The 27,931-nt window shown below is 35.3% G+C and overlaps 1 protein-coding gene across 21 annotated transcripts in view; it reads left to right on the plus strand.

Annotated features, from left to right (window-relative positions):
- RIMS2 (regulating synaptic membrane exocytosis 2) overlaps positions 1-27,931 on the plus strand; it is a 433,643-nt gene that overhangs the window by 260,936 nt on the left and 144,776 nt on the right. For 12 of the 21 annotated variants that reach the window (XM_052704729.1, XM_052704718.1, XM_052704722.1 and 9 more), the window contains 4 exons: positions 7,723-7,749; positions 12,339-12,407; positions 21,221-21,377; positions 25,963-26,079. In XM_052704729.1, coding sequence (XP_052560689.1) covers positions 7,723-7,749; positions 12,339-12,407; positions 21,221-21,377; positions 25,963-26,079 — 370 coding nt within the window. The remainder of the gene's footprint in view (positions 1-7,722; positions 7,750-12,338; positions 12,408-21,220; positions 21,378-25,962; positions 26,080-27,931) is intronic. The other 9 variants (XM_052704719.1, XM_052704731.1, XM_052704727.1 and 6 more) reach the window with 1 other exon arrangement.

Raw genomic sequence — 27,931 nt, forward strand, 5'->3', positions numbered from 1 at the left:
ATAGTTTAACCAAAAGTGAAAGTGCAGTAACTTTCTCTTAAGGTAAAACTTAAAAATAAAGTGAGCTGAGTATAATAAGATATGTTACGAAAGCTATGCCATGGCCTATTGCTTTGTTCTAATAGTTTTATGCAGTTACATTCACAAATGCATTGTCTCTCATTTCTATTTTATAGGGTTTGGTATACTTGATTCACAATAGTTTCATGTTACCAATAGATATTCTGAAAATAGAATATCTGAAAATCTATTTCCTTAATGCTGTGTTGTTTCTCTAGTTCAACTGCTCCCTACTCTTGGTGATTCACAGCCATCTTTCACTGAATGAACTGTATAAAGTGTCAACTGACACTGGAAAATCTTTAATTATTGTTAAAGATAACTCGTGTGGGAAAAAAAAAAAAGGGGGAAAACTATTTCCAAGAGCCTTTGGATTTTATTTGGTGATTGCACGTGGGTGTGTATGTGTGTTTGTGATAACTCCCACAAACTCACAGAAGCTTATGCCTGTGTAGGCTCACAAATAAGCTTGCATATTTGCTGTGTTCTGTGTGGACCCTCTCTTAATTGTTTTCTGGTGTGTAAGTATTGAAAGTAGTTGGCAGTGTTTGTGTACGTGCACTAGATGGTGAGAAGAATTAAAATGCTCCATATCATAATGTTCTGAGATAGTTACATTAACTGGGAGTTGAAGTGCATAGCCTTTGAGTTGTAAGATTATACTGGCCCAGAGAAGAGTGAAAGAAATACTAGTTAACAAATAAAAAAAACTTTTTCTATTAATTTCTCTTCAGTCTTCTCAAGGATCATAAGTGTTCTTTATGAAAATTTTTTAATTTTTTTTTTCTCTGAACTTTCTGCCATCTTGCCACACTTATAGTAAGTTGTCTGCCATGTAAAAATACCTGCAGACCAGTTGGACATTTCAGTATCTATTTGTATTTGAAATTTGTGAAATTTTAATTAAAAAAAAAATCCATCTTGAAAACAAACCCTCTTTGTTTATAATGATTCCCATCTGTGCAATAAGTAACTGCCCTGAAGAATAAATGAATAAATGAAACAGATGTTGCATCAGGTATTCTCTAAAAAACCCCTCCCAACCTACACTATAATGGACTGATGAAGGCCAGATAGAATATCTTGTGACTTACACCTTTAATACTTTAATAACATCATACAGAAGCTTGTTTCTTCTGCTGCTTTTTGGAGGTTTTAAAAGAACGTCAAGCTAAACTTAAGATTTCTCTATTTCTTCTGTTTTTTGCTCTTTTAAAATCCTTTGTTAACAAGTCTTGTATGCGATGAAGCAGAAGATGTTACCAGATTTTTTCCAGTGGCACGCTGTGACAGTGTGCAAAAAAAGATCTCCAGAATGAAGTTAGGGCATATCTGAAAAGTGTACCTATCTCTTTCAAAGTACTTTTTAGAATACTTACTCTCCTATTACACTCTAAATTTATTTCAGTTATTGAGGCTGCAAAAGCTGTCTTCAGCTTCAAGAGCAGTTCGGCACTGCCACCTTTTATTAATTTCTGTGATGCTTTTACGTACAGAATTAGTTAGTACAATACAAAGCATCTTAGAGTCACAGAATTGTAGGGCTGGAAGAGACCTCTAGAGATCATCTAGTCCAACCCTCCTGCAAAGCAGGCTCCCTAGACCAGGTTGCACAGGCGGGTCTTGAATATCTCCTTAGAAGGAGACTCCACAGCCTCCCTGGGCATCCTGTTCCCGTCACCCTCACTGGGAAGAAGTCCTTACACATTTGTGTGGAACATCTATGCTTCAGTTTGTGGCCATTTCCTCTTGTCCTACAGCCACATACTGCTGAAAAGAGTCTTGATAAGAAGTACTTGATTGTACACCCCTCAAAATTTCTAGTGAGAAGTCCCGATATATTTAGAATTACAAGATTGTTTGTCATTTGTATAAATACGAATGTACACATCTAAGCTTCATTTTTTTGTTAAATGCATGCATACAAAGGCAATATTTAAATGTTATTCTCTGAAGGTAGCTTAAAAGAACCGCCTATGCTTACCACTGACTGCTATTCTCTTTTTAGTATCATTGAATTTTGGTGTTCTGAAGATGAACAAATTGTCAGTCCTGAAGACTGAACTCCCTTGTTTACAGATACAGATAGCACAGGGTGAGCTTCTCACTGAGTCTCATATGCTATGTCTTCCAGGAAACAACTTTCAAAGACAGATAGTAGCTTAGATTCTACTTCTTTTTATCTCTCTTAGTATCTTAGAGTGGACATTGTGTGGTATAGAGTGATAGAAGCCAGTTTTCACCTTCTCTTGAAGTTAATTCTTAAATTTTCGAACTAGCTTCAATTTTCTTAAATATTTTACATAGTATCTGCATATATTAAGAATTCCAGGCTGCGTTAAGTGGAGTTGTAGGCCAACTAGTTCTTTTTATATTACCTCTGAAGTTCTTTTTATATTACCTCTGAAAAGAGACTCTAAACAGCAAAGATTATTTTATGAAAGATTTTAATATTCATCTAGTTGATGAGGCCATAGTATTGATTTTCTTTCGTATTTTAGGTAAGAGACTTACTGTGAATTACACTGAAAATTGAATGTGGTTTGGATACTTCATTGACAGTTGTCCATTAGAATCAGTGGGATGTCAGCAGTGTTTTTGACATGGGGTTGAAAATCAAGAGGTATTATTTTGTCCCCATTTCCCAGAACAGAGAAAGCAGACATCAAATTAAATCTGAGAGATTCTTATTCAATCTTTTAAAGTTATGTCCACATAATGTGTACATTTGTGCAATGTGGGCTGATAATGCTTAGTTGATAAAGGATACTGGGCTATCGTGTTTTGAAGTCCAACAATTTTTTTGTTGTTGTTCTGCATTAAACTGATTTTTTTTTTTTTTTTTAAGAAATATCTTTCATTATTTTGTTTTACTTTAGGAATTTTACGAGTTTCCCAGTTACCTAAGATTTAAAAAATTATTGTCACTAGCTCTAAGAGTCTGCAGCTTTAAAGCCAAACTGACAAAATTATTGATCTACATACCACAGAGCGTAGGAAGTCAGTGCTTGTAATGGCTTAATGCCAATAGAAAGGAAGAAATGTGAGAAACAGTAAAAACAGACAGTTTCTGATCCCTAGTTACAGCATAGGTATGCACAGCAATCTAGGAGAGTTTTTAATTATCATGAGAATCATAGAATCACCAAAGTTGGAAAAGACCTTCAAGATCATCCAGTCCAACTGTCTACCTAACACCAGTATTTCCCACTAAACCGTGTCCCTCAGTGTCACATCTGCATGTCTCTTGGACACCACCAGGAATGATGACTCCATCACCTCCCTGGGCAGCTGGTGTGCCAATACGTCACCACTGTTTCTGAGAATAAATGATATCCAACCTGATCCTCCTCTGGCACAACTTGAGTGCCTCCTTAGACTGAATGAATACAAGTCTATGGGGCCGGATGGCGTGCATCCCAGGGTCCTGAAGGAGCTGGCTGAGGTGGTTGCCGAGCCGCTCTCCATCATATTTGAGAAGTCGTGGCTGTCAGGTGAGGTCCCGGATGACTGGAGGAAGGGTCACGTCACTCCCATATACAAGAAGGGGAGCAAGGAGGATCCGGGGAACTACAGGCCGGTGAGTCTCACCTCCGTGCCTGGGAAGATAATGGAACAGATCCTCCTGGACAACATGCTCGATCACATAAAGAATGAGCATGTGATCCGAGACAGCCAGCACGGCTTCACCAAGGGAAGGTCATGCCTAACTAATCTTGTGGCCTTCTATGATGGAGTGACGGCATTGGTGGACAAAGGGAAGGTGACCAATGTCATTTACCTGGACCTGAGCAAGGCCTTTGACATGGTCCCCCACCACATCCTCATCTCCAAATTGGAGGGAAGTGGATTTGATGGGTGGACGACCCGATGGATAAGCAATTGGTTGAAAGGCCGCAGACAGAGGGTGGTGGTCAATGGCTCTATGTCCTGATCTGAATGTGTACGTTTGGTGGCCCTGCTAGGCAGGGGGATTGGAACTACATGATCCTTGAGGTCCCTTCCAACCCGGGTGATTCTGTGATTCTGTGATTCTGTGATTGAGGCCATCCTTTCTAGTCCTATGACTAGTTACATGGAAGAAGAGGCCGACCTCCACCTCACCACAGCCCCCCTTCAGGCAATTGTGCAGAGCAGTAAGGTCACCCCTGAGCCTCTTCTTCTCCAGGCTGAACAAGCCCAGTACCCTGCGCTGTTCCTCATAAGATTTCTGCTCCAGACCACTCACCAGCTGTGTTGCCCTAACTATGCAGTGCATGCACAGTATTGGGTAAAAAAGATGTTTTGTATTTTAAGCATTCTCCATCATGGAAAAGTAGTGAATCTACGTGCAATAAACTCTGCTGAAAATATTGTCTTCGGGGTTTCAGAAATGACAGTGTTTGGAAATCAGAATCTTTAAGTCCAAAATGATCAACAAAATGATATTTTTTTCAGATCTGAACACCGGAAAAATCAGTCAAAATCAGAATTACTATAATAAGAAAACTGTGAAGTAGCTTTCTTAAAGTGATGAGTTGTTGCTCTGGCTTTTGAAGTCATTGATGACTTCATTTGCTGACTTTCTTGACTGTTAAACAAGACATATTTGAACAAAGAGATGGGAGAGTGATTATTGTACCAATTTTTTTCTGTGTGCACAAATATAGTGAATTTATAAAAGAAAAATACAGAAAAAATAGGAATATAGCAACTGAAAAAAGAAGTATATATATGTAGAATATATAGCATTACTTTTCCAAACGGTATGTCATTCAGATAGAAATTAAAAAAAAATCATAGTGCATAAGCAAAATATTCTGAATAATAAGGTCAGTTTTGTTCATTTGATTAGACTTTAACATGCTAAAAATTATCACATACAACTAGAAACACCAAATTAATAGACTGAATTCACAAAGTGCTTATTCACCATACTGCTTATTCATTTTTGAAGAAACTTTTTTAGATGCACTTGTCATTGCTGGTTGCTGAGGCTTTTTATTGATTTATTTATACTCATTGACTTTGTCATCAAATCAAAGATGGATTGAGTGCTTTTATCTGTCAAGTCAAGTCCTCTTTACCATTCTCTAACTGTTAAAATTTCAAGTCTATATTCTAGAACATATAGAGCTAATCTTGGTAGTATCAAAATAATTGAAGTTTAATAATAATTAATGACACTGTATCTGAGACCTGAGGCATTGCAAAACTGCATTCCGATGAAAGCTATGGAATTTTTTAGAACTCAGAATCTTTACTTGAGAATCAGGATCCTGCTGTCTCAGCAATTTCCTTTTAATGTGTTTTGAATATTATAAGTCTGTATGATAATTTTAAATCAGTGTAAATGCAGCTTAGTTGAGGGTGTCATAATAATGCTTTTTACTAATAGGTAAGCAAGAAACATACAATTGTTTTTTTTTTTTCTTCAAATTATAATATGGAGCATTTTATGGTCAGTGGCACAGAATGTGAACAGTGAATATTTTATAAGAAGTTTACTCTAGAGAGGTGATGAAGCTTATATTTCTCTTTCATGCTTTCTCCTTAATTTTTCTTTTTTTTTTCTTTTATGAAGCACAGGCCTTGTTAACTTTGTTTGCATGCACTGATGTTTTGTTCATCGAATATGGATATACATATATATATATACAAACACCAGTATTAGATCTATTATGCACCTATGATTTACTTATATTTATTGTACATCTATGGTTTATTAAATACTTTAATGAAAAGGTATTTAACATGATACAGGGGTGTCTGAAAAGGCCTTAAACTATCAAAATATTTTTCTTTTTCCCAATTAAAAAAATAAAATTATTTAATCTTTGAAAAAATAAAAATAAACCTTACTAAACTGTAATTAAACTACAAAAATATTTCAAAATCTATCAATACTGCAGGAGTTTATGGGAGTTTGTATATTGAATATAATTCTGTTGTTCTGCTTCATTGATAAAATCATGTCATTAAACAACTATTTTGCCATGTAATGACAGGAAAACAATGTTTTCTGTTGAAACAACTTGATGTATAGGGCAAAGTAACCTTGCTAGGCAGCAGATAAATAGTTGGATCAAATTTAAAAAGATTCTAAAGAACAGAAATCTATGCAGTGGCTTCCTTTTCTGGTTAAAGCCATTGTACGTTTTTTTTTTTTTAAATTGTTGTAGCATAATAAACTATCATATAATTATAAAGATTCTGATGAAATCTTCAGATGAATGGAATATTACTCATTTTCCTTTCTGTTGTAATCATATAGAAAAATACATGGCTTCCTTAAGTCCTTGCTCCATTATAATCTCACTATTTCTACATTCCTGTCTTCTTAAAGAAGCTCTACAATTTTGTAGATCTTTCCAGAAGTTGCATTCAGAATGTCTATCCTTTTTAATTATATAAGTAATTTATACATTGTGTTAATTGATTTTTAATTACATTCTTGGACCTTTGCTGGAGGAAACTAAAAAACTTTCCCATACTTCTTTTTTGTAATTTTCTAGCCAAAGATGAGTCAATTTTTCATGCAATTAATAACTGGAATAGACCTGTGCCAACAAATGCAAATGTTAGAAAAAATGTAACCACCGAAGCTCTGATCTAAATGTTTGTAAGTCATTCTAAGAAAATCCTGATTATTTGAAATTAATGGAATTCTGGAGCTAGGTAATAAAAAATAATTGCTTATCAAGAAATACAATTTGTAGATGTAGATTCGAGATTTGCAGATAGTAGATGATTTACTGATAATTGTATGTATATTAAAACAGTATTTAGCTGGATGTCAGAAAAACTCCAGCTTGCCAGAAGGAACCTGGTCGTCCAGTACATATTCATATTGTTTTGACATCCTGGCTTCTTCCTATTACCTCATGGAATTCACATCTACAAACTCTGCAAATGCAAAGTAATATTTCACATTTTCATTCGTGTCCATTGTTTTGCATACTATACGTATTATCATATTTAGAAATACTGACATGATTGTATGGAAAGATGGAATAACTCAAAGAGTCAGACTTAAGTAATGAAAGCAATTACCCACATCTAGCAAACATTTAATCATTGTCTTAAGTTCACCGGTCAGAAATCATGTGGTATTAACGTATATACATTTTAACCAATGTACATATTGTGCATTATTATGTACATTTTTACCATATATATGCATTTTTACCTAATCAAATCATTCACTAGTGGAGATAAAAGATTGACTTTAACATCACTACTGAGTCTGTGAAATTTAAATTTATTTATTTTTATTCATAGCTACCTCTCAGGAAAGTTCTGCTAATGACTTCTGCCAAGGTGCCAACATCACCATACAGTCATTTAAGGGTATAATTAGTTGAATATACATTTTGCTCTTAAAAAGTTGAACACTTGCTTACAGTAAGTAAGCAGCTGTATTTGAGAATTGGAGATGACTGACCTCCTGCAGTCCTCCCTGTCTGCAGAATATAAATATCAAACCAGAAGTGATTGGTGTTTTTGTGGTTTAATTTCTCAAATCTGATTGAGCTTTTTGCTTTTGAAATATGGCCTGAATATCAAATTCTTCAGTCTGCAGAAGCAGTTACAATGAAGTTTAAGGTTCTGACCATCCCTGTTACATGTAGTGATTCATGTAATTTTCCCTGACACTACTTCATTTCAATATTTGTTTTCCAGATAAAGGCTTATATTCATATAATTCAGGTAAACTTTCAGCATGCCAGAAATGCTTATTGCTTCCACATACATGCAAAATTTAATTTGATATTTTATTGTTGTGCTTTTGCTACCTATTGTGCAGATGCTAAATTGCTCGTTCCTCGGCTTTACATGTCTGCTTTTCAGCCATAGGTCCTTTGTTGGCTTTGTTTCTCTACTCATGACATCTCAGTATTGATATTGGAGCAATACTATACCATTATACTTGCTTTGTCTGCCTTTAATTTAGGTAGAGCTTCGATAGGTGAACTGTAGTAAGCTTTATTAACTGTATTAGGTGAATGCTATTTTGCTTAAGCTTTATTTAAAGGATCATTGTTGTATCATAGTTGTTTGAGAACTAACGTAAGGATTTTTAGAACGGAAGCATTGGGGTAAGTGAATTACTACCAAAATCAGTATTTGCATTGCTACATGTTTTTACAGTTTAGCATTGCTTTAAATTCCCAGTTATGAATACAGTTGGCATATCTGAGAAGTTTCCCTTAATTAAACATAAATTCATAATGTAGAGTTTTTACAAGCTTAAATTTCATAGCACTTTTCATGTGGGACTTTTTGCAGTTGCTGCAGTTTTAATTATGAGAATCTCGTTGAGAATTGGTTCATTTAATTATCTTTCAGTTAAGTTTAAGAAATGAAGCACACGTTGTTAAGAAAACAGAACCAGTGCTATCATAGAGAGAAAAAGAATTCACAGAATCATGGAATCGCAGAATTGCAGGGGTTGGGAGGGACTTCAGAAGATCATTGAGTCCAATACACCTGCAAAAGCAGGATCTCTACAAACCCCAAACCATTGCTTAAGAGCAGTTCTAAGAAAGCCTAGTTTCCATTACATTTACCCTTATTCTCCCATGTTTCCTCCAGTCTGCTCTCTCTGGAAATATCCCTAGATCCCTCTCATGTCTTACATGTTCACTTGGGAACAGAGCATGTTTGCTGTGACTAGTATGATTTCACCGTGTGTGCTCAAATTTTACCTTGGTTTTGTTTCTTTTCCACAAAAGGGTTCTGATTCAAATACATCTCTGTTTATTTCTGCAACCCTTTTCAAAGATCCGTAGGAACTTAATTATATTTGGTATTTAAACATTTCTGACAATTTAGATGAAATTGGTCAAAAACTTGAAAAACCACAGGAGGAAGAAGTGACAGATTGGCATGCAGACAGTGAGACTGCGGGAGAAATTAGTTCGCATGAAGAACCCTCAGGCACAAATTGGATGAACATGAGAATAAATTCTTAAGACAGTTGTTGTAAGACTGATTTTAGGGTTGCTTATGTGTTAGCTTTGAATATAGAAAAAACAGTGGCAGCACTAAGCTACTGTAAATGGTTGTGAAGGCCTTTTTTGAGCTTCAGGGAAGGAGATCATACAAGCATGCTACCAAGGAGTTCACCAAACCTAATGAAATGTTCCTATGTTGTAATGGATAGGATCTTCTCCTTGGGTGCTTGGTCTGCTTTCTCTTTCCTTTCTTTCTATAAGATGAAAAGAATTTCTGAGCCAAAATATCTGATGTTCTTTCTGTTTATTTAAATAGACTTCAATTAACTTTCGAACCTCACATGCTGCTCTTATGTTGAGGCTTATACCAGAAACAAGTGTTTTCCACATTATTTTTATTCAGAAGTTGCAAACTGCTAACATCCAGTTATCAGACAAAATGGTTATAATTGAGATTAGTTCAGTAATAACTTACATTCAAGTACTGTGAGGCTTAATTAACATCATTCTTCATGTTTAAAATGCATCAAAGACATACAGACCATTTTCATGAGTGCACTTATTTGATGCACTCAATGTCCCAGGTATTACATGCTCAAACTCTTTGCAGAATTCTGAATTTGATAGAAAGGATTTCAGTTTCTTACTTATGAAATATACACCATATTTGACAACATATTGGTCAAACATTTTAAAATACACATTAAATATACATTGAAAACACTAAGCAACAGCATCATTAGCAGTATTCCTTTGGAATAATTTGTTGATGAGAGACTTCATTGTCACACTTCCCAGACAGATTATGAGTAGTGCTATCTCTGTTTTATGGACAATGGTTCAAATTACTTGATATGAATATAAGATAATGAAGTGGTATTTGGAAAAGACATGGTTAAGGAGGGACTGTAGCCTACATATTAAAATTTACATTTTCAGTAGGTTAAAAACAATATTACCAGCTAGAATGAATAGCATATGAAATTATTCTTGCAAAATTTATGAGAACTATGATGCCAACAATTATGCTTGTGTTTTGAATACCCAGTTCAACAAAGGATTTTGACCTGTGGACTTTCTAATCTGTTCAATTTCTGATGTTAATGGAAGATATTGTATATAAGTTTAATGTGATTATTTTGCAGAAGTTTCGTATTCCAGGCAGTGATTCTTGACATTAGATTCAATAGACATGTATTCCTTCCTCTGTCCTTCCTGAAAATATTGATTTCCAAAGACAAAGCCAAGTAAGAAATCTCAATAACTTCTAACCAACATTTAAAACCACATTTTAAAGCTGTTAAAAGACACAGGCCTCTTTGCAGGGGTAGTAGCTGGAGAAAGCTCTGAAATGTGGTTTTTCTTTCTCTATGCCCATCCGTAGGGCAGGTGTTGATCTTGGCCCATTCACCTTCCCAATGCCCTGTCTTTTCCCTGCAGCATAGTTGTGTGGTGGGATTGAAGACAGAATTCTGTATATAAAAAGAGAAGATGGTCTCTAGATCCTGGAAGGGGATTTGAAGTTGAGGTATTAGGAAAATCTAGAAGGTGGATGGGGGCTTGAGGGGAAAGAGAGGCCCCTGCATTTTTGTTTCCCAGTGGAAATCTTCAGCCACTGTGACAACAGTTGGCTATTTTCATCCTCAGAGAAGTGAATTTTCCCTCCAGGATTGATGTGATGAGCACCATTGCCTGTTCTTCCCATTCCCCAGTCCTTGCTTAGCTGCAGAGCCCGAGAGCTGCTTGTTGGCATCTCTGCACAGCAGCTGCTCTTCTGCTTCCAAGTCAGAGCCAAGGTTACCAAAGAGGTCAGAATCATGCTGCTCTGCACCCCTTTGGTGACTTCTGCCTCTTTTCTCCCAACCAAATCCCGGCCAGACCAATGGAACTCTCTTGCTCAAATATTTAGTAGCAAATACAATCCATCTTATTTAATCATGTGAATTTGAATTTGTGGCTAAGGAGAATAGAGCCTGACGGCCCCAGTACTTCTTCCCAATGGCATGTAAATCAACACAGCTGTAGAAGACTGCTGAGATGAGCAGCAGGTACAGCATCACAAGCGGAGTAGATAGAGGCTCTTTCTTTGTAATGCAACAAAGACGTTCATTGGGTGTTCTATACTACAATTTAAAAAAATCATCAGACTGAATATCTTCCTAGTTAAACTTAATTGATTTGTAAAAATTATCCTGATTAGCAGAAAGCCCATTAGGAGAGTTGATAGACTCTTTACAGCAAGGAAGAACCTTCCTCTGCCTTGAGACTCTTTACAGCAAGGAAGAACCTTCCTCTGCCTTGATAAGTAGATGTTAGACAGCCTGATAGAGAACAGCAGTTTTTATGGTTCAAGTAATTTCTCATATAATAACTTTTTAAATTGAGAAGTGCTTTTATTTTTGCATACCCCTGTTGGCACTTGTTCTATGAGTATTCTGATGGGAGGTGAGGCTGGGCATCATACTGTGCCAGTCACCCAAGCAGGACATTGATCCTGCTTTGTCCTGAGCTCCCTTAGGTTTACTCTCAGTTTTTACTTGATTTTTTTTTTCATTTGTTTTTCAGAATAAATCATTTCCTATGGCAGGAATATAAAATCTTACACCTAATTGAACAATCAGATTAAACTTCCTACCTACTAGTTGTCTATTTTTAGATGTCTAGAGAACTGGAGCAGACGCACCATTGTGCAGAACATTGATTCTCACAACTGAAACATGTAAATAAGTAATTATCATTGCCACTTTGACATGCCAGTGTTTCGTCCTGATGGCATCAATCAAATGCTGTTAAAAAGTTGCCATAGAAGACAGAAGACAAATAAAGCTAAACAAATTAACACATCTATTTGTCCTGCACGATCTACATTTTAGTGCTAATTGTAGACACGGAACCTACTTTTGCCAACTAAGTTCCATCTATTTTGACAGGTGCACTCCTGTATAGCATTTAATAGCTTACATTCTCCAAAGCATCACAGACAGATTTTGTTTTTCAGAACACACTTCATGTGTGAAGCTGCCTTTTCCCCTGTTAATGCTTACTAATACCCCAAAGAAAATACTGCATTCATTTTATATGATCATTACCATTCATTTTTTGTCTGGTACTTAGATGCTTCGTATGTGAAAATTTGGAAGATGAACACTGTGGTGCCTCTTGATATGGAACGAATAGATATGCACATGAAGTATCTGCAAGCATCATTATAATATTCTTTATGTTTATATTAATGCTTAATTATCTGATATGAGATCTTGTTATTTATTTATAGACTTGGCTCAAGATGGCTCTGTTTTACAAGAAAATAACTGCTACATGTTTTTTTTGTTATTTTGACAGGGTCTAAAAGAATCAGTGACAGTGAAGTCTCTGATTATGACTGTGATGATGGAATTGGTGTGGTTTCAGGTATTACTTTCTAAATTTATTCTTTTGAGTTTACTAGAATTTTTTCTTGTTTATAATTTATTATTATGAAATTTGTACTGATTTTCTGGTGAAAAATAGATTGAACGTATGAGTGTGTTTTTCTAACATATACAAAAATAAGTATTGTGGTCAACGTATATTTAACCATAAAAATGACCAACAGAGGGGAAAATCAATGTATGAATTTCCGTGTTGCTTTTAAAAATGATAAAAATAGAATTAAAGTGGGTTTTTGGTTTTTTTTTTTTTTTTTTTTTTTTTTTGTTTTTATTTTTTTTTTTAATGTTAAATGGTAGGAAATGTGGTTTAGATTTTTTTATAGACATTGGGGTTTTATGTATCCTTGAAAACTTCATGGTGAAGAGGTAGCACTACCATGGATCTGAAACCTGAACATTTAAGACAGGAAAGGAGATGACTTAACAGATAATGTGTTTGTATTAAGTATTCAAATTGGCAGTTTAATGTGTATTTGAGATAAAAGTCATCTTGTGAAAGACTTCCTCCACCTGAAGGAGGACAAATTATACTGTAGTTGTAGCCAAAACCAATAAAATAAGGAATTATACGCTTCTTCTGTATACAACAGAAAATGAATATAGCATGCAATCATGTCACCTTTAAGTCAGTACTGTTGGATACAGGTACCAGTACAGCATTAACTGCACAGCTCAGTGTGCACTCAATTACAGTACTGCTGTATTGAGCTTTTTATCACACTTGGTCTGTGTTCTGGCTCCTTTGGGCCAAGTTTAGCTTTAGTGTTCCTATATAGTGGCTTACATATCTTATACAGTGAACATCGAGCAGAACATGCTCCCTGGTCTGTCCAGCAGCTGAAGGGCAGTGGTCAGCTGCTCAGTCAAAAGTATTCCAGCTAAAAGGCCACCTAAAAGCATGTGTACAACTTTTATGTCAGGTTTAAGTATGCTGATGGCAGGCTGAGTACGGTGTATAGAAGACATGAGTCAGAGCAACAGGACTACAGTGTGGGAAGGAGACAGAGGAAGGTAAAGAAGCTAGTGGAGGCAACCGTGGCTTTTACAAGATGAGGCGCTGCCAAATAAATCCAAATCTTTATAAGCTACCTAATCAGTTGAGTTTGCACAGCCCTGTCTTAAACAATAGCTGTTATGCAAACTCTTATTCTTCAGTGGTTAAAATGCATTGCTGATGGTGACTATGTTGAAAAGAAAGTTTTGTAGATGAGAATTTGCTCTATGAGATAGTGTTATTGTGTTCTTTGTATCTGTTGCAGTTTCTGTGGACTTAAATAGAAAGCATTAATTTTTAAGGAACCCATGTACTTCCAGTCTAAGTTTGGCTATCCTTACGTATGTGTGTCAGTAAGGCTTTCAGATTGCCTGTCCTCCAAAAAGGATGGATTTTCATAGTCTGGCCAGTCAGTTAAATTAAAAGTGTAGCAAGCAAACAAAACCAAGTTTTGTGATTTGCAAAATTGCAGAATTGTAGGAGTTGGAAAGGACTATTAAGAAAAAGGAATAAATGAAAATTTGATGTTTATCTGAAATGCTCAGCATGGTGCCATTTTGAAGCTCAAATCTCTGTTGTCTTAAAAGAAATTATATTTTTGCAGAGATGTAATAGGTGCCTGAATCATCAGGATTTCAACCAAATAGCTGGATTTTCAACTTTTTTTTTTTTTTTAGTTATTTCTGAAGGCTGACTTTTATATAGAGATGATAGCTCATTTCTCCTGAATTTCATTTACTTTTCAGGCATTTGTGAAATATTTTAATATAAATTAGGGTGCACTATGTTGAATGGCCATGAATCCTCTAGTAGTAATGAAATCTTTATTTTTTTCCTGGCAGTACTACAGGAAAACACTGCATAGAGAATTGATTTATCTGTTTTCCATTATCTAATTTTATATTGTTTAACTGTTAAAGTGGTCACTAAAATCTAATCTATGTTAGGTAGCCTTTTACAGGAAGTAGATAGTTTAATTCCTATTTTGACATCTCCATGGAAGAATTAGACTTTACAGTTTAGTGAATGAGTCTACTTCCCTAAGTTTTTAATGTACATTTAGTTCCTGCAAGATCTCTTAGCTTTTTAATTTCTGCTGACAATTCTACAACTTAGTTGCATTTTGAGTCAGACCAACTGTGTAGCTGGAAGAGTTTGATGTTCTTTTAGCTTTGAAATTTTTATTGCCTTCCTTTTTTGTGCTGCTGTCACTACATTTACAAGTCTTTTGATTTATCCTTGTTTTATCTTACCATCCACATCCTTCTCTCATTTAAGGTTCTTCAGTTTGCAGACTCATCACAATCTTGATTTAAATACATGCCTTCTTTGCAGTGCAAAACTTCAGCCATTTGTCTCTCTTTGTTCTTTCTTTCTTAGTACCCCAGTTCTTTCATTTTGTATTTTCAGATTTTATTTAACATGACACTTCACTTTGCTTTTAATCTTTTGACATGTAAATACTGTATCACACCAAATATATTTGCTGACATCTATTGAGTCCTCTCAGTGATCCTTTCCATAAAATTCATGCTTATTCAGTGTACTAGACCAATGTGTAGTTATCTAACTTGTTTCCAGGAGCCTTTAAGAAAAGAATTCCCTTCTGTTTCCTCTTTAGTTTATTTTTATTCAAAACAGTGTGGTTATTATTTGATCTCATTATTTACTACTTATTTATAGTTATTTAAAATACACTTTTTTTCATGTTCCTGATTGTAGCTGAAATTTTATCTTTCTACAAAACATCCTTTTATGTAGGTTCTCTGGTATTGATCCTGTAAAGTTAAACGTCTGCCTTTGAATAAGCTGGTGATAGGAACACAGCAACTGAATATCTGAAAACAGTTAATGTGCACCTGTAAGTGTGATTGTCTAAGACTATACTTGCTGAAAGAGAAGGAACTTTATATGCTGCAGTTCTTTGCATCATAATCTAAATATTTTTAGTGTACCTGCAGTTGTTTCTTATTGCTGTTACGGCAATTCTGATGCAGTGATTTAATTTCCTGGTGATAAAATCCTCATGTCTGTTTCTCACACTTTTCCTTAATTTTTACAAAAAGTTCAAATGTATTAGAAAAATTATTCATAAAAGCTTTCTCTTCTGCTTGCTTGCATCTTTGAATGCTTAGACAGGTAACAAATATTGGTTTTATTGAAGAGAGCATTGCTTCTGTCATCAGGAAAGACTTTTAAGGAAATAAAGGTAAACCAACAGAAAAACTTAACAAAAAATTTTGGCTACATGTGCATTCTACATCAACACTGTCAGAAAGGATTCTAAAATATTGTACACTTATGCAGATTTGAAAAAAAATGCTTAACAAGTTTTAGAAATAGTTCTCTTGAGATAGAATACATATTAAATTTATACTGAGATCTAAAATAGTAGAACAGAATCCCCATTATACTTCATCTCTGCTGGATTTAGTGTTGGCTAAATTGAAGAGGATAGAAGGAGGAGAGACAGTAGTAGCTCTTTTTGTCTTTTAGATTGCTTTTTATGTGGCCTTCTAGCCATTTAAAGCATTCATTTAGCTGTCCTAACAAATAGAATTTGACTGTCCTAAAATTGTTTGTCATCATCAATACTGTGTGGGGAACATCTTCATTTGCCCCTTAGAATGCTCTTAATGTTCTTATGTAGTTATTGGTCATAGGATCATAGAATCATCATAGAATGGCCTGAGTTGAAAAGGACCACAATGATCATCTGATTTCAATCCCCCTGCCACAGGCAGGGTCACCAACCACCAGACCAGGCTGCCCATAGCCAGCAGTACACTGATTTTATACTGATTCTAGAGAGATCCTGTTCTCCAGGGCATCACTTCAATTATAATATTTAGTACAATTCAGTGAAAAGCAGGTGTTTGGGTTTTTTTCTTCGTATTGATCAAATTTTAATGGGCATTATGGTTAACCAAGTTCAGCAATTATGGACTGCAATTTCTAGTTATTTTCTCAAGAGCTTCAGCATAGTGTTTGCTGAACCTGCAGTAAACTACTGCATAGAAGTAGCCTACTAAGTCTGCCTTTATAAAGAAAAACGAAATTGATTGTCCACACCATTTAATCGTAAGTCTGACATATCACTGTTGTAAGTCGTAAAGTGAGATATGATTTTTTTAAAATTCCAGTCTACACCAATGCCTCATCTGTACAACTTAACTTCATGAGACACATGTAATCTGAGATATGTTTGAATGGATGAGTCCTGGAAGAATGTGAGGTGCAGAATTCTGCATAAACGCTATTGCAGGTCGGTAGAGAAGAGCTTTTCCAAGAGAAAAATTGCAGTCCCCAGCAGAAAAGCATTTATAATGATAAGCTATTATCATCATTCAAAAGATAATTAGATGTTTCAGGAGCAAAATAAGAATACTAATGAGATATTTATTCAGAAGATGGTTAGAGCTAGGTAGCTTAGAAAAAATAACAACCAGTAAAGAAATTCTTACTGAACTTACAAAATCAATTTGGTTTTTGAGGAAAAATGAAAAGCAATTATTCATTTTGCTTCACTTCTCAAAACACCTGATGAGATATTCAGATATTCTTCAGAATAATGACTGAAGTTCTTCATCTTAATTCCTGTGCATTTACAAAATGTGTTACGTGGCTGATCTCCTTGAAATAACATAAATCTTATGTACAAATAACAACTTAATCCACAGTAGAGAAGACTACTGATATATATGTCTGAAATAAATAGAAATAAATAGAAAATAATACTGTATCCGTGACATATCTCTCTTTCTGAGATTTAGATTACACACTGTTTAGATTACACTGTAGACCTAAAGAATTATCCTATTGACAAATTAATTTGGTAAGGTTTTTTGGTTGGTTGGTTGGTTTGTTATAATTCTTTAAAGTACAGACCCTGCACATGCCCCTTGGGATTCCAAGGCTTAATATCTCAAGAAATAGTGTAATGTCTTTCAGAATCTACAAGTTATTTCTACTTGTGCTATATATGTTTTTTTTTTTCCCGAAAATGATTTCAGTAATAATTAGTAGCACTAACATAAGCCGGGAAGGAGTGAAGATTTCAATCTTCGTTGAGAAAGCTTCCCACACATGAAGGAGGTGTCTACAGCGCTTGCCCTGGTATCGGTCAAATACACTGTTTTGAATTTCATTCAGTCTATATATCTATCATTCACTATTTTGAAAGTCATGTTTGAACAATGAGATCATTTAAGACGTCCTGTGGGAAATCTGATCTCATGGATACAACTGAGCTGTTTGGAGCATATCCCCAGTTTAATCAAAACCTCTGCAGATGACTTGAAAGTTGAGCTGTCACAAGCTAAAAATGTTTAGGTTAGCTGACAGTCCTATTGGACATACTGAATAATGTAGCCTTCTGTTAAAGAGAACTTCTCCAAGCTTCTTCCAGTAGAAAATTTTGTTTTGTTTCTCTAAAGAACGTAGCACTCATAAACATCTACAGGACAGCTGTGAACTTCAACAAAAATATTTACTCAAGATAGTTCTGTTGTAGAGATGTCCAACTGACAGAAATATTGCAGAGTTGTCTTGTTTTTGTTGATATGGAAGAGTTACTGTTCCCAACTGCAGTGCACTCACCACTTCGCTGTGTGTTGTTGGATGTATGCACTGAACAGTGCACCATGCTCCAGTTTATTACTATGTGAAAACACTTTCCACACATGTTAATGATCAGAAAAATCGTCTCAAGCGTAACTGGCCCTTGCACATCAGCAGTGTAGGTAAAAAAACACTTGGTGAGAAAGTGTGTTACAGTGACACAAGTAACCATTTGATCTTACTATTAAGCTTCCTAGTTTCTTTCAGTGTGCATTCATTCTACTTTTATTTGTAGAATAATATTCTGATGCAGAAAACCCTACCATGAAACCTATGTATGTATCTTCAATTTACAGAAAATTCATATATGAATAATTCCATGTGTTTGGTCAGTTACCAAAAAAAAAAACAGTTGGCACTTTTTCAGAGGACATCCAAATTCTGCATTTAGATGCTCAAATCACTGTAGAAGCTGAGAACATTTGCATACAAGACCTGGACTGTCTCCAAAGTGCCCATGTATAAAATCTAGGTATGCTAAACATTTCTGACTTTTCCAATTTGATTATGTAGTTGTTTTTAATTGGTCCTTGCTCTAAGCCCAACCACTGTGAATGTTAAAAAATAAATAACTGATGTAGAAAAAGCTTGATGCCTCAGTTAAGTACAGATGTTAAACTGGAGAAAATGCCACTCGGCATCAGTGTCTGAAACAAGTTCATTAGTCTGCCCGTGATGAATAGCAATTCTAATTATTGCTTTTCTAGAATTATTTTCATATAGTTTCTCTCGAGTCAGTCAAGCATCAAGACTCCTAAACTAAAAGCTTCATTAAGATGCTTCAGGATTCTTGGGGGTGTTAGTGTAGTGCTGTTCATGTGAACTTCATATTTGGAGGTCTGTGATCTTCTGTAATTTTGTGCATGACAGCTGCAAAATTTGATAACAATTTGTTAGTATTTAGTGAACTGCACAGCATAATATCAGTACAGAACAGCTGTGCTGTGTGGATGAGTATTTTAAATCAAATGTATTAATATTCTCTCTTAAAACAGATAAAGTGAAAACTTCAGCTCATTGGAAGCTATATTTAGTGTGCCTTATGAAATCCCTAATTTGAAATGTATGACAGTTTTTGATGCAGCCCTCCCATGAAAATGCAGTTGCATTGCAGATGTCTCTGTCATGTGCCCATCTTTTATGTGTCCACAGCTCTCAGTTGTTTATCTCTGATTATCTCTGTACTGATTATCAGGTTCTGTGTGCTCTGTACTTTAAGAGGCTTGCTATAGTTATAGAGCCTTTGATTCTATGGTAATGACTTAATATTTATAGCTGCAAGCAGATTCCGGTGTTTATCCTATTTTTACTACTGCTATAATTATCTTTGCTCTATAGTAGCTCCATGGTCAAGTTGCACTTTAGACCTGTTTTTACTGTCTCTGTATAATTTCAGCAGGATAATATTTTTATTTCACTCTTCTAATCTTATCACTGGGACCCCGCAATATTTTTGAGCCTGGAAATTAAATTGTCCCTTCTCCAATTGAGAATGTTACCGTAAGTTTGGGAATGTTATCTCTTTTGGGAGAGACATGAGTGTTCCAACTCCTGTGCAAGCAAAACCAATCACATTTTAAGGAGATTTATGTTCTCATGTTGGAAGTACCAAAAGTTACCACGTCAGTTGTTACCATGACCAGTTACCCTGGTCATTCAGTCTTCAATAGCATTTTGAGGTTTGTTAAGAGTTTAGAAGAACTCTGGCACTGATTGCTAAACATATTTATTATGATGTTGACCAGTGTACAGATCACTGATGGCGATTTAATTGAGCCTTCCATGAAAGCTTTGTGTCCCTGTCTTCTTGCTGTAGCTTTGTAGCTGAAGAGCTGTCTCTCGCTGCTCTCTGTGCGTCTCTTGTGGCTCATGGTAATCACAGATTATTACACTGAACTTTCAAAATCTGCTTTTGTTTATAACAATGAAAATACTAAATAAAGCAATTAAACTTCTAATAAAAAATAATACTTTGAATTTTTTTCTCCAATATTTTAGATAGAGAAAGCATATTTTTAAATGAATATAAAGACTCAAAGACCAGTGAATCATTAAACTATTATATGCTGGTACTGAGTGCTTTCAAGACCAGCATTGTAACTCTGATCTGCCAAAGCTAACCTTAGACAGACTTAATTAAAGTCTAAAGCTGATCAAGAACCTTGCTATGTTCTTGGCTTTTGCATTTAAAAGTTTTGTACATGATTATATCTTTTTTGTAGCAGTTTTCTTAGTTTTCTATCTTTCCAAGAAGTGGAAAAAACATTTTCACCTTTTCCTTACTCAGTTCTTCTAAAAAAAATACTGTAGGATAGTTTTTATCAGAGGTTGGTACAGAGCTTTGCATATTGAAGGGATGGGAGCATCTTCCATGCATCCTTGATTTTAGCAACTAAGTTGAAAACAAAGCATCTTCTGTGACCTTTGTCTTCATGGCTATGTTAACAACCTTTTGTATCATATTTCTGAAATACCTGATCTTCTTTATGCATTCATGCAGTGGAAATGCTCTCTTTTGCAGTTTTGATTTTGTTCTAGCTGTGAAGTGTTGGAAATAGTCAAGAAACCTAAGAAACTTTCTTAATTTGTCCCTAAGCTCTTTTTGTATCTTCATTAAACACATTTTTTTCTAGTAAGGTAGCTTCAAAATATGGATGTTTTATTTAATGGAAATATTAAATTCTGTGGATGCTCATAGAAAGTTATGTTCTGTAAAGTATGATGTAGTTATTTTCACTATGAGATTGCAAATGATTTTGCATTTTATGTTCTTTTGATTTCTAGCTGGTAAAAATACTTAGTATGAAATGAGGCAGAGAGCTATATTAACTCCACAGAATGGAAAGATGATGTTGAATTTCAACCTCTTAGCAGGTTGCTTTACCAAACCTGTTACTTCTCAATGTTTGACAGTTTGACACGTTGGCAAAAGGGAAGCTTTTTTTTTTCTTCTTTTTTTCCCAGCTACATAGCATTACTTGATTGATATGAAGTGACAAACAAATGTCTGTTCTTTAAGGTCATTGTCCTATAATGATTGCAGTGATGGTGTGATATTCTTTCCCTTTTAATATTCTTGATCAGAATCCATCAGTTATCATGCTTACAACTGCTGCAGGTGTGGTAGGAAATTAAAAATTGAAACTTCAGATTAACTGAATATTTGCTTTTCTTTTCAGACTATCGACATAATGGAAGAGATCTCCAAAGTTCAACGCTATCAGTGCCGGAGCAAGTTATGTCATCTAATCATTGCTCTCGATCAGGGTCCCCTCACCGTGGAGATAGTATAGGGCGGACGAGATCATGGTCTCCCAGTGTCCCTCCCCCACAAAGGTAAATTGTTACTGAAACATGTAGGTATATAAACTGAAGTGCTATTGATTCTGTAAAAATACTGGAAACAATCTCCTGACTTTCAAAATGGGAACAAATTGATTAGATCTTATAAAACTGCATAAAGTCAGTAATGTTTTTATTACATTATATTGATGTCTGGAAGTTCATCTGATTTTATGTCTAAAGAAAGAAAAATACATCTCCAGATTTTTATTTTCATGAGCTATTTAGAAGATGCCTTTTACTTTCTGATGGTTTGACATTTTCTCACTGTTCTAGCTCATAGTTCTCATCAGTGGCTGTTTTCAATCTTTTTGTCTGTGAAGAATTAAGATGCTGGCAGTGCCATACTTCACATAGCAGCTTTCTTTCTACATTTCTTCTTCAAACGTTTAGAACATCAAAAATAATTTGTCATACATATGGTTTCATATTGAAAAAAATCAACTCTTCATTTGGAAGGTTTGTGATGTCTTGTAAAACCAAGATCAGGACAATTCTTCTAACCTGACCAATTTGGATAATTGCAACTGTTTGGTTCAGTATACTTTTTAAGAAATAATTAAAACTTTATCTGTATGGATAAGATTTCTTAAGAGGAAGCAGAATGTAGTTGTCAGGGGAATTAAACCTGTGTTCCAGCACTTTTTTTTACCATGTATGGGTAGGTTTTCAGTTCCTGTAATTCAGCTGAAATAAAAGGAATAAGATAATGTTCACTGTTTCCATTTAATACTGAAGATTTGGTATCCAATGTTCCCAGTAAGGTACGTGTGTGTATTCCTTTCTTTTACAGCCATTCCAATTCTCTTGTGTTCTATGTTTCTTTCTTTCATTTTTGTTCTTTCTGTTAGTTTAAGATTCTTTTGGCTGCATATTCTCTTATGTTTTTACTTACCATTTCCCTTAACAAACAGAGATTGTTATCATTTTCCCTTAGAGAAGTATTAGGATTCCAAATTATCTCATAGCTAACAGGTAGAAAATTAAGTTTCTTCTTGAAATCTAAAAGCATCCATAAGCATAGCCTTATTTTAAATGTAACATACTGGTAGTTAGATAAACAGTAGACACAGAGAGGCCCATTCTGCTTTCAGTGGTACTGAGTTCAGGCTAAGTAATTGCCTATGCTAACTCTGCTGGGGTTATTCCTATTGGATATTTAAGAGTTCTTAAGGGTTTTTTAAGGGTCCCTTCTAACTCAAACGGTTTTATGATGCCATGAGATAGACATAAATATGGTCAAAATCCCTTTTTAAAATTCTTTTATTTTCTGTCTTGTGTGTATTTTAACTAAGCTAGTAATTAAGACTTGTCTAACACCATTGAAAAACCTTTTCATTTTCTTGCTATTTTGTATGTTGGTAATGTTTACATGAAACTTTCCTTCCTTCCTGATTTTAAACTAGAATTTAAAATATAATTTGGAACTTACAGAGTAAGCTTCAACTGTTTCCTATGATGTCATATGATGTCACAGTGAAATGCATTATTTATCTAATATTTCCCTGCCCATATCCCAAATCATTAAGAGCCCAAAGAATAGAGTTGCTAGAACATGAGACTTCATAGAAAAGAAGCAGCATAGTCTTTTGAGTACAGAAATACCTATTTTAAATCTAATGAAGATCTAGTTCTACTTGGAAGAGCTGTAAACATTTTTACATTTAATGTCTTGTTAATAAATGTATATAGTTTGAGGCCCTTAAAATTCACAAATGATACCCAGCATAATAACTGAAAAGAAAATATTATTTCGAATAGCTATATAACATGGCAGCCCTCAGTTTGCATGGTTTTACTTTTAGCAGAGGTTGGGACAAGTCTTATATAAAGCAGTAGAAGATTTGTAATGTTTTCACTAATGTATGCAGTGGACTGTGTGTTTCTAGATCAGGTTAGAATGTGTCAGACAGTGAGCAATAGGGTGTTTAGCTTTTTCGAAGATGGCATTTGAAAAAGCAAGATGGTAGAAAACAGTGATCTGGATGAGAGGATTAGGTGCACCCTTCCTACAGTAACAAGTTAGGTGGGATTGTTGAGCTGCTTGAGGATAGGAAGCCTTTGCAGAGGGATCTGCACAGGCTGGACTGATGAGCTGGTGCTGTTTCCTGCACTTGGCTCACAACAATCCCATGCAGTGGTATTGGCTTGGGGAAGAGTGGCTGGAAAGTTGCCCAACAGAAAAGGACCTGAGAGTGCTGGTCAGTAGCCAGCTGAACATGACCCAGCAGTGTGCCCAGTGGCTCTGGTGAGGCTGCACCTCGACTACTATTGGGCTCCCTCACTACAACAAGATTGATTTTCTGGAACATGTTCAGAAAAGAGCAATGAAGCTGATCAAGTGACTAGAAAACAGACAGATGAGGAGTGGCTCAGGGAACTAGGGATGCTCAGTATGATGAATAGGAAGCTGAGGGGAGATCTCGTTGCTCCCTACAAATTTCTTAAAGGAGGTTTCAGTGAGGGGGGTGCCGATTTCAGTGACAAATGATAGGATAGCAGGAAATGGTCACAAGTTGTACCAGGGAAGGTCTAGATCACATTGCTTTACTCCATACACATTCTGTCAAATGCAAGAAGGTTCCAAAGGAGTAGATACATAAAATGGGAAAAAAATTTTCCTTATATAACAAATTTAATTGGACAAAGTATGACATTTCCCCTTAAACAGCAAATCTAGCTAACAAAGGCATCTTTAGCAGAGTGAAAGAGCTTTATTTGAAGTACAAGAAATACATTTATGTAGGATGTTTGAAGGCAGCATGAAGTCATAGCCTGATATAATAGAGAAATCTAAAGGAGAACTGATTTATTTAGAACAGAAAGCTAAAAATACAATTTTACTGAAAGCTACTTGAGCAGTCAGGATGGTACTGCATTTTCAGGACCAAGGCTAATAGTTTGGTAGTTTGGGCAGGAGCTTTCACTGTGTTTGCAGAAGATGAAAGTCAGGTATTTAGGAAGTTTTGCAAAAAGTGACAGGTTGAGAAAGCTTTAATGTTTAAGTCAAAAGAAGGATGGAGTAAAAGAAGATAATACTATAAACAGAAATAGTTGTTTTTTACGTTTTTTTTTAAACTTGAATGAAATGAGATGAAATGATAGACTCTGGAAAAGAATTAGAGACTGAAGTTGAGAAAGAAGGAATAAGAATTGGTTGCTGAACAGCAGAAGAGAACCATCAGTAACCATTTCAGAGTAAAAATGTGTATGAAAGCATCCAATTGTGGAGTAAAGCCATTTTGGTATTCATAATTTTGGTGTAAATAAAGTAATCAAAACATGTACAGAAAAGTTACGGGCTAGATGTTGTAGAGTGAAAGGTAGAAAAATTAAACCTATTTCTAATATGGTAATTAGAAAATTTAGTTCTAAATTAAACTGAATTCTGAGAACTCCAGAACTGTGTCCAGTTCTGGACTCCCAGCGCAAGAAGGACATGGAGCTGTTGGGGCAAGTCCAGAGAAGGGCCACAAAAATGAGCAGAGGGCTGGAGCACCTCCCCTACAAGCACAAGCTGAGGGAGCTGCGGCTCTTCAGCCTGGAGAAGAGAAAGCTTCAAGGAGACCTAGTGGCCTTTCAGTACCTACAGGGAGCCTACAGGAAAGCTGGGAGGGACTTCTTATGAGGGCAGGTAGTGACAGGATGAGGGGAAAAGGTTTTAAACTGGAATAGGACAGATCTAGACTAGATATTTAAGAAGAAATTATTTACTGTGAGGGTGGTGAGACACTGGGACAGGTTGCTTAGAGAGATTGTGAATGCCCCCTCCTCGGAAGCATTCAAGGACAGGCTGGATGGGGCTTTGAGCAACGTGGTCTACAGGGAGGTGTCCCTGCCTATAGCAGGGGGTTGGAAATAGAATCATAGAATGGCCTGGGTTGAAAATGATCATCCAACCTAAACCATTCTCTGATTCTAACTTACTATTTGGCTTCATAATAGCCAAAGTGAAGAAATGCAATTACAGGATGGTGGAGGTTGGCAGAGACCTCTGAGTCCATCTCATCAACCTCTGCTCAAGAAGGGACAACCCAGAGCAGGGTGCCTATTCCCATACCCAGTTAATTCACTAGAAATAAACTATTGCTACTGGCAGAAGTTCATGTTGCTCTTTTATTTAGATTACAGGATTTTGTTGTTGTTGTTGCTATGTTTTTTTTTTTAATCAGGCTTTACTGTGCCAGAAATCCAGCAGTACTCATTGTGTCTTACTGCAGTTTACATATTTATATTATAACCAAGCTCAAAACTCCTCGCAAATTCTTTATAGTGCATGTTTCATCTAGGAAGGTAAATTTCATTGAATGTGCTTCTTTGGAAAGACTAATTTTTGTCTAAAGTGTACCATTTTAATGAAATAATTGAGTTGAGTATCAGAACAAAACAAAAAACCATATCCCTACCATTAAGTTAGCACTTTTTTCAATAGGCAAAAATAAAGATTACAATAAAACTATGAATTAGGTGAATATGAAATTATACAAAAGATAGATTAGATAAACCAACTCGTGTTTGCTAACAACTTCATGTTGTAGTCCAGCTACAGAACTCAGAATCTGCTCTCTTTTATCCCTAGTCGGAATGTGGATCAGGGACCAAGAGGGACACGGTCCACTGCGGCACATTACAATACCCTGAACCGAATGGAAAGACACCGTGCAATAGATGACCACTACTCCCCAGACAGAGAGAGGTAATTATCTGACTGATATTAAGCACAGCTGTAGCCTATTCTCATTAGTGTGAAATACTTCGGAGTGTCTCTAAAATAGGTAACCAAATTGCTTACCTTTTCCCACAGATGAACATTTCCCTACTCATTAAGAAAATATATACAATGTGCACAAGGCTGACAAAACTCTTTGCAAAGAGGGAAACAAGCTATGATAAATTGTTTAGTTTTTCTTTTTTATTGGGAATGTTTCTCTGTATTATATTAATAAATTCCCTAAGTGCAGAATATCTTAAAAAGAAACTAAGAATGAACTTGGTCATTTTTGCTGCTGAATGAAGAGATAATTTGAGTTCACAATTAATGTGATACTCCCATTGCAGTTAACGGACATAATGAAAATATACTCTAGTACTGTGTTTTCTTTTCTTAACTTTATGAGCCACTTGGTGATAAAATTACTTGTTATGGCAATTTGTACTAGAATGAAATTGGGATCCTTGTGTTTAGAAGCTCATCTTACCACAAGTAAAGGTTTGCCTGATCAAACTTTCAAAACTGTACTGACTTGTATGAGTTTTAATGATACAAAACCAAACTGCAAGATGTAGTTGGTTAATGTAGATAATTATGCTGGGTTTGTGTAGTAGTGCCTTTCTGCAGTTACAAAAATAATTATCTTTCCCACCTCATTGTCTTTATGCCAGGAAATCAAAGGAAAAAGGAGATTATACATTTAGTCTAGAACTTCTTCCCCCTTGTAATATTCCAAGCTGAAAATCTGTGCATCATAAGGTAGATTATAATCAGGCTGATATCGCATTTCATAAATGTAGATAGCAAGGCATAATACATGTATATTTTGCAATTCAAGTGAGTCCTGTGTGGCTAGTATTATTTGAAATTAATACTTCTACTGATGGTTCTTACAGTTTATTCCTCAAGTGACACCAAAGCACACAATTGGTGTTAGCAGCTGTAATACAAACAACTTAAGACATCAGCATTTTTTGCTGACTTTATTGAACTGAAAAGGTGAATGTGTCTTAAAGAACATTGATGTGATAATCACTGACTGTAAAAAATGTAAGACAGAATAGTCTGAAAAAATATATAATTATATTTTCCTAATTAGATAAGTTAGAAAAAAAGAGTACCAAAAATAAAAATAAAAATAAAATACATATAGTTATTTAAGCAACGTTAAATTGAATTTGGCCAAAAAAGTCAAGTGGACAAAAAATTAAGTTACTGAAAAGCAATGAAATGTCATCCAAAATGTTAACCATATTCATTACAAGTATATCATAGGAAAGCCTCCTTTGAAGTATTTGATACTTCTGTTTGTGCTGCAGAAAAATGTTATTCACTTGATTGATGAGGCTAGATGATTTTCATGCAGAGTGAAATAATTTAAGGATTCCAAACTGTTTCTGGTATATTGTTTCTGGAATATTCTTGGGATTGTTTCACTGTGTTAGCAGTGAAAACTAGCCAGCAGGACAGTAATAAAGTCTTTTCCCATGACTTAATACAAATATCCCCTACTGAACTGGTTTAGATTAAAGAAAGAAAACCTGCTTTTTTTAAAAAAACGTATCAGAAAAACAATGTCTGAAGTTGGTGACAAATGTATTGAGTTTTCACGTGATCAGTCTCAATGAGTAGATGTTCCTTTGTTAGGTATATTCTGAATTGCTGAATACAGGTGTATGTGTTGTTTGTATTTTCCAAAGCACCAAAGTTCTCCCCAATTTCTACATGGTGAATGATTATCTAGCAAGTCAGACTACTGACTAACTTACATCTACCTATTTCAGCATATAGTGTCTGAAGTATCTTGGTTCTAGGCAACACAAGAACAGAAAAAGAC

This window comes from Tympanuchus pallidicinctus, unplaced genomic scaffold, assembly GCF_026119805.1.
Source record: "Tympanuchus pallidicinctus isolate F22 unplaced genomic scaffold, pur_lepc_1.0 scaffold5, whole genome shotgun sequence".
NCBI classification, from domain to species: domain Eukaryota; kingdom Metazoa; phylum Chordata; class Aves; order Galliformes; family Phasianidae; genus Tympanuchus; species Tympanuchus pallidicinctus.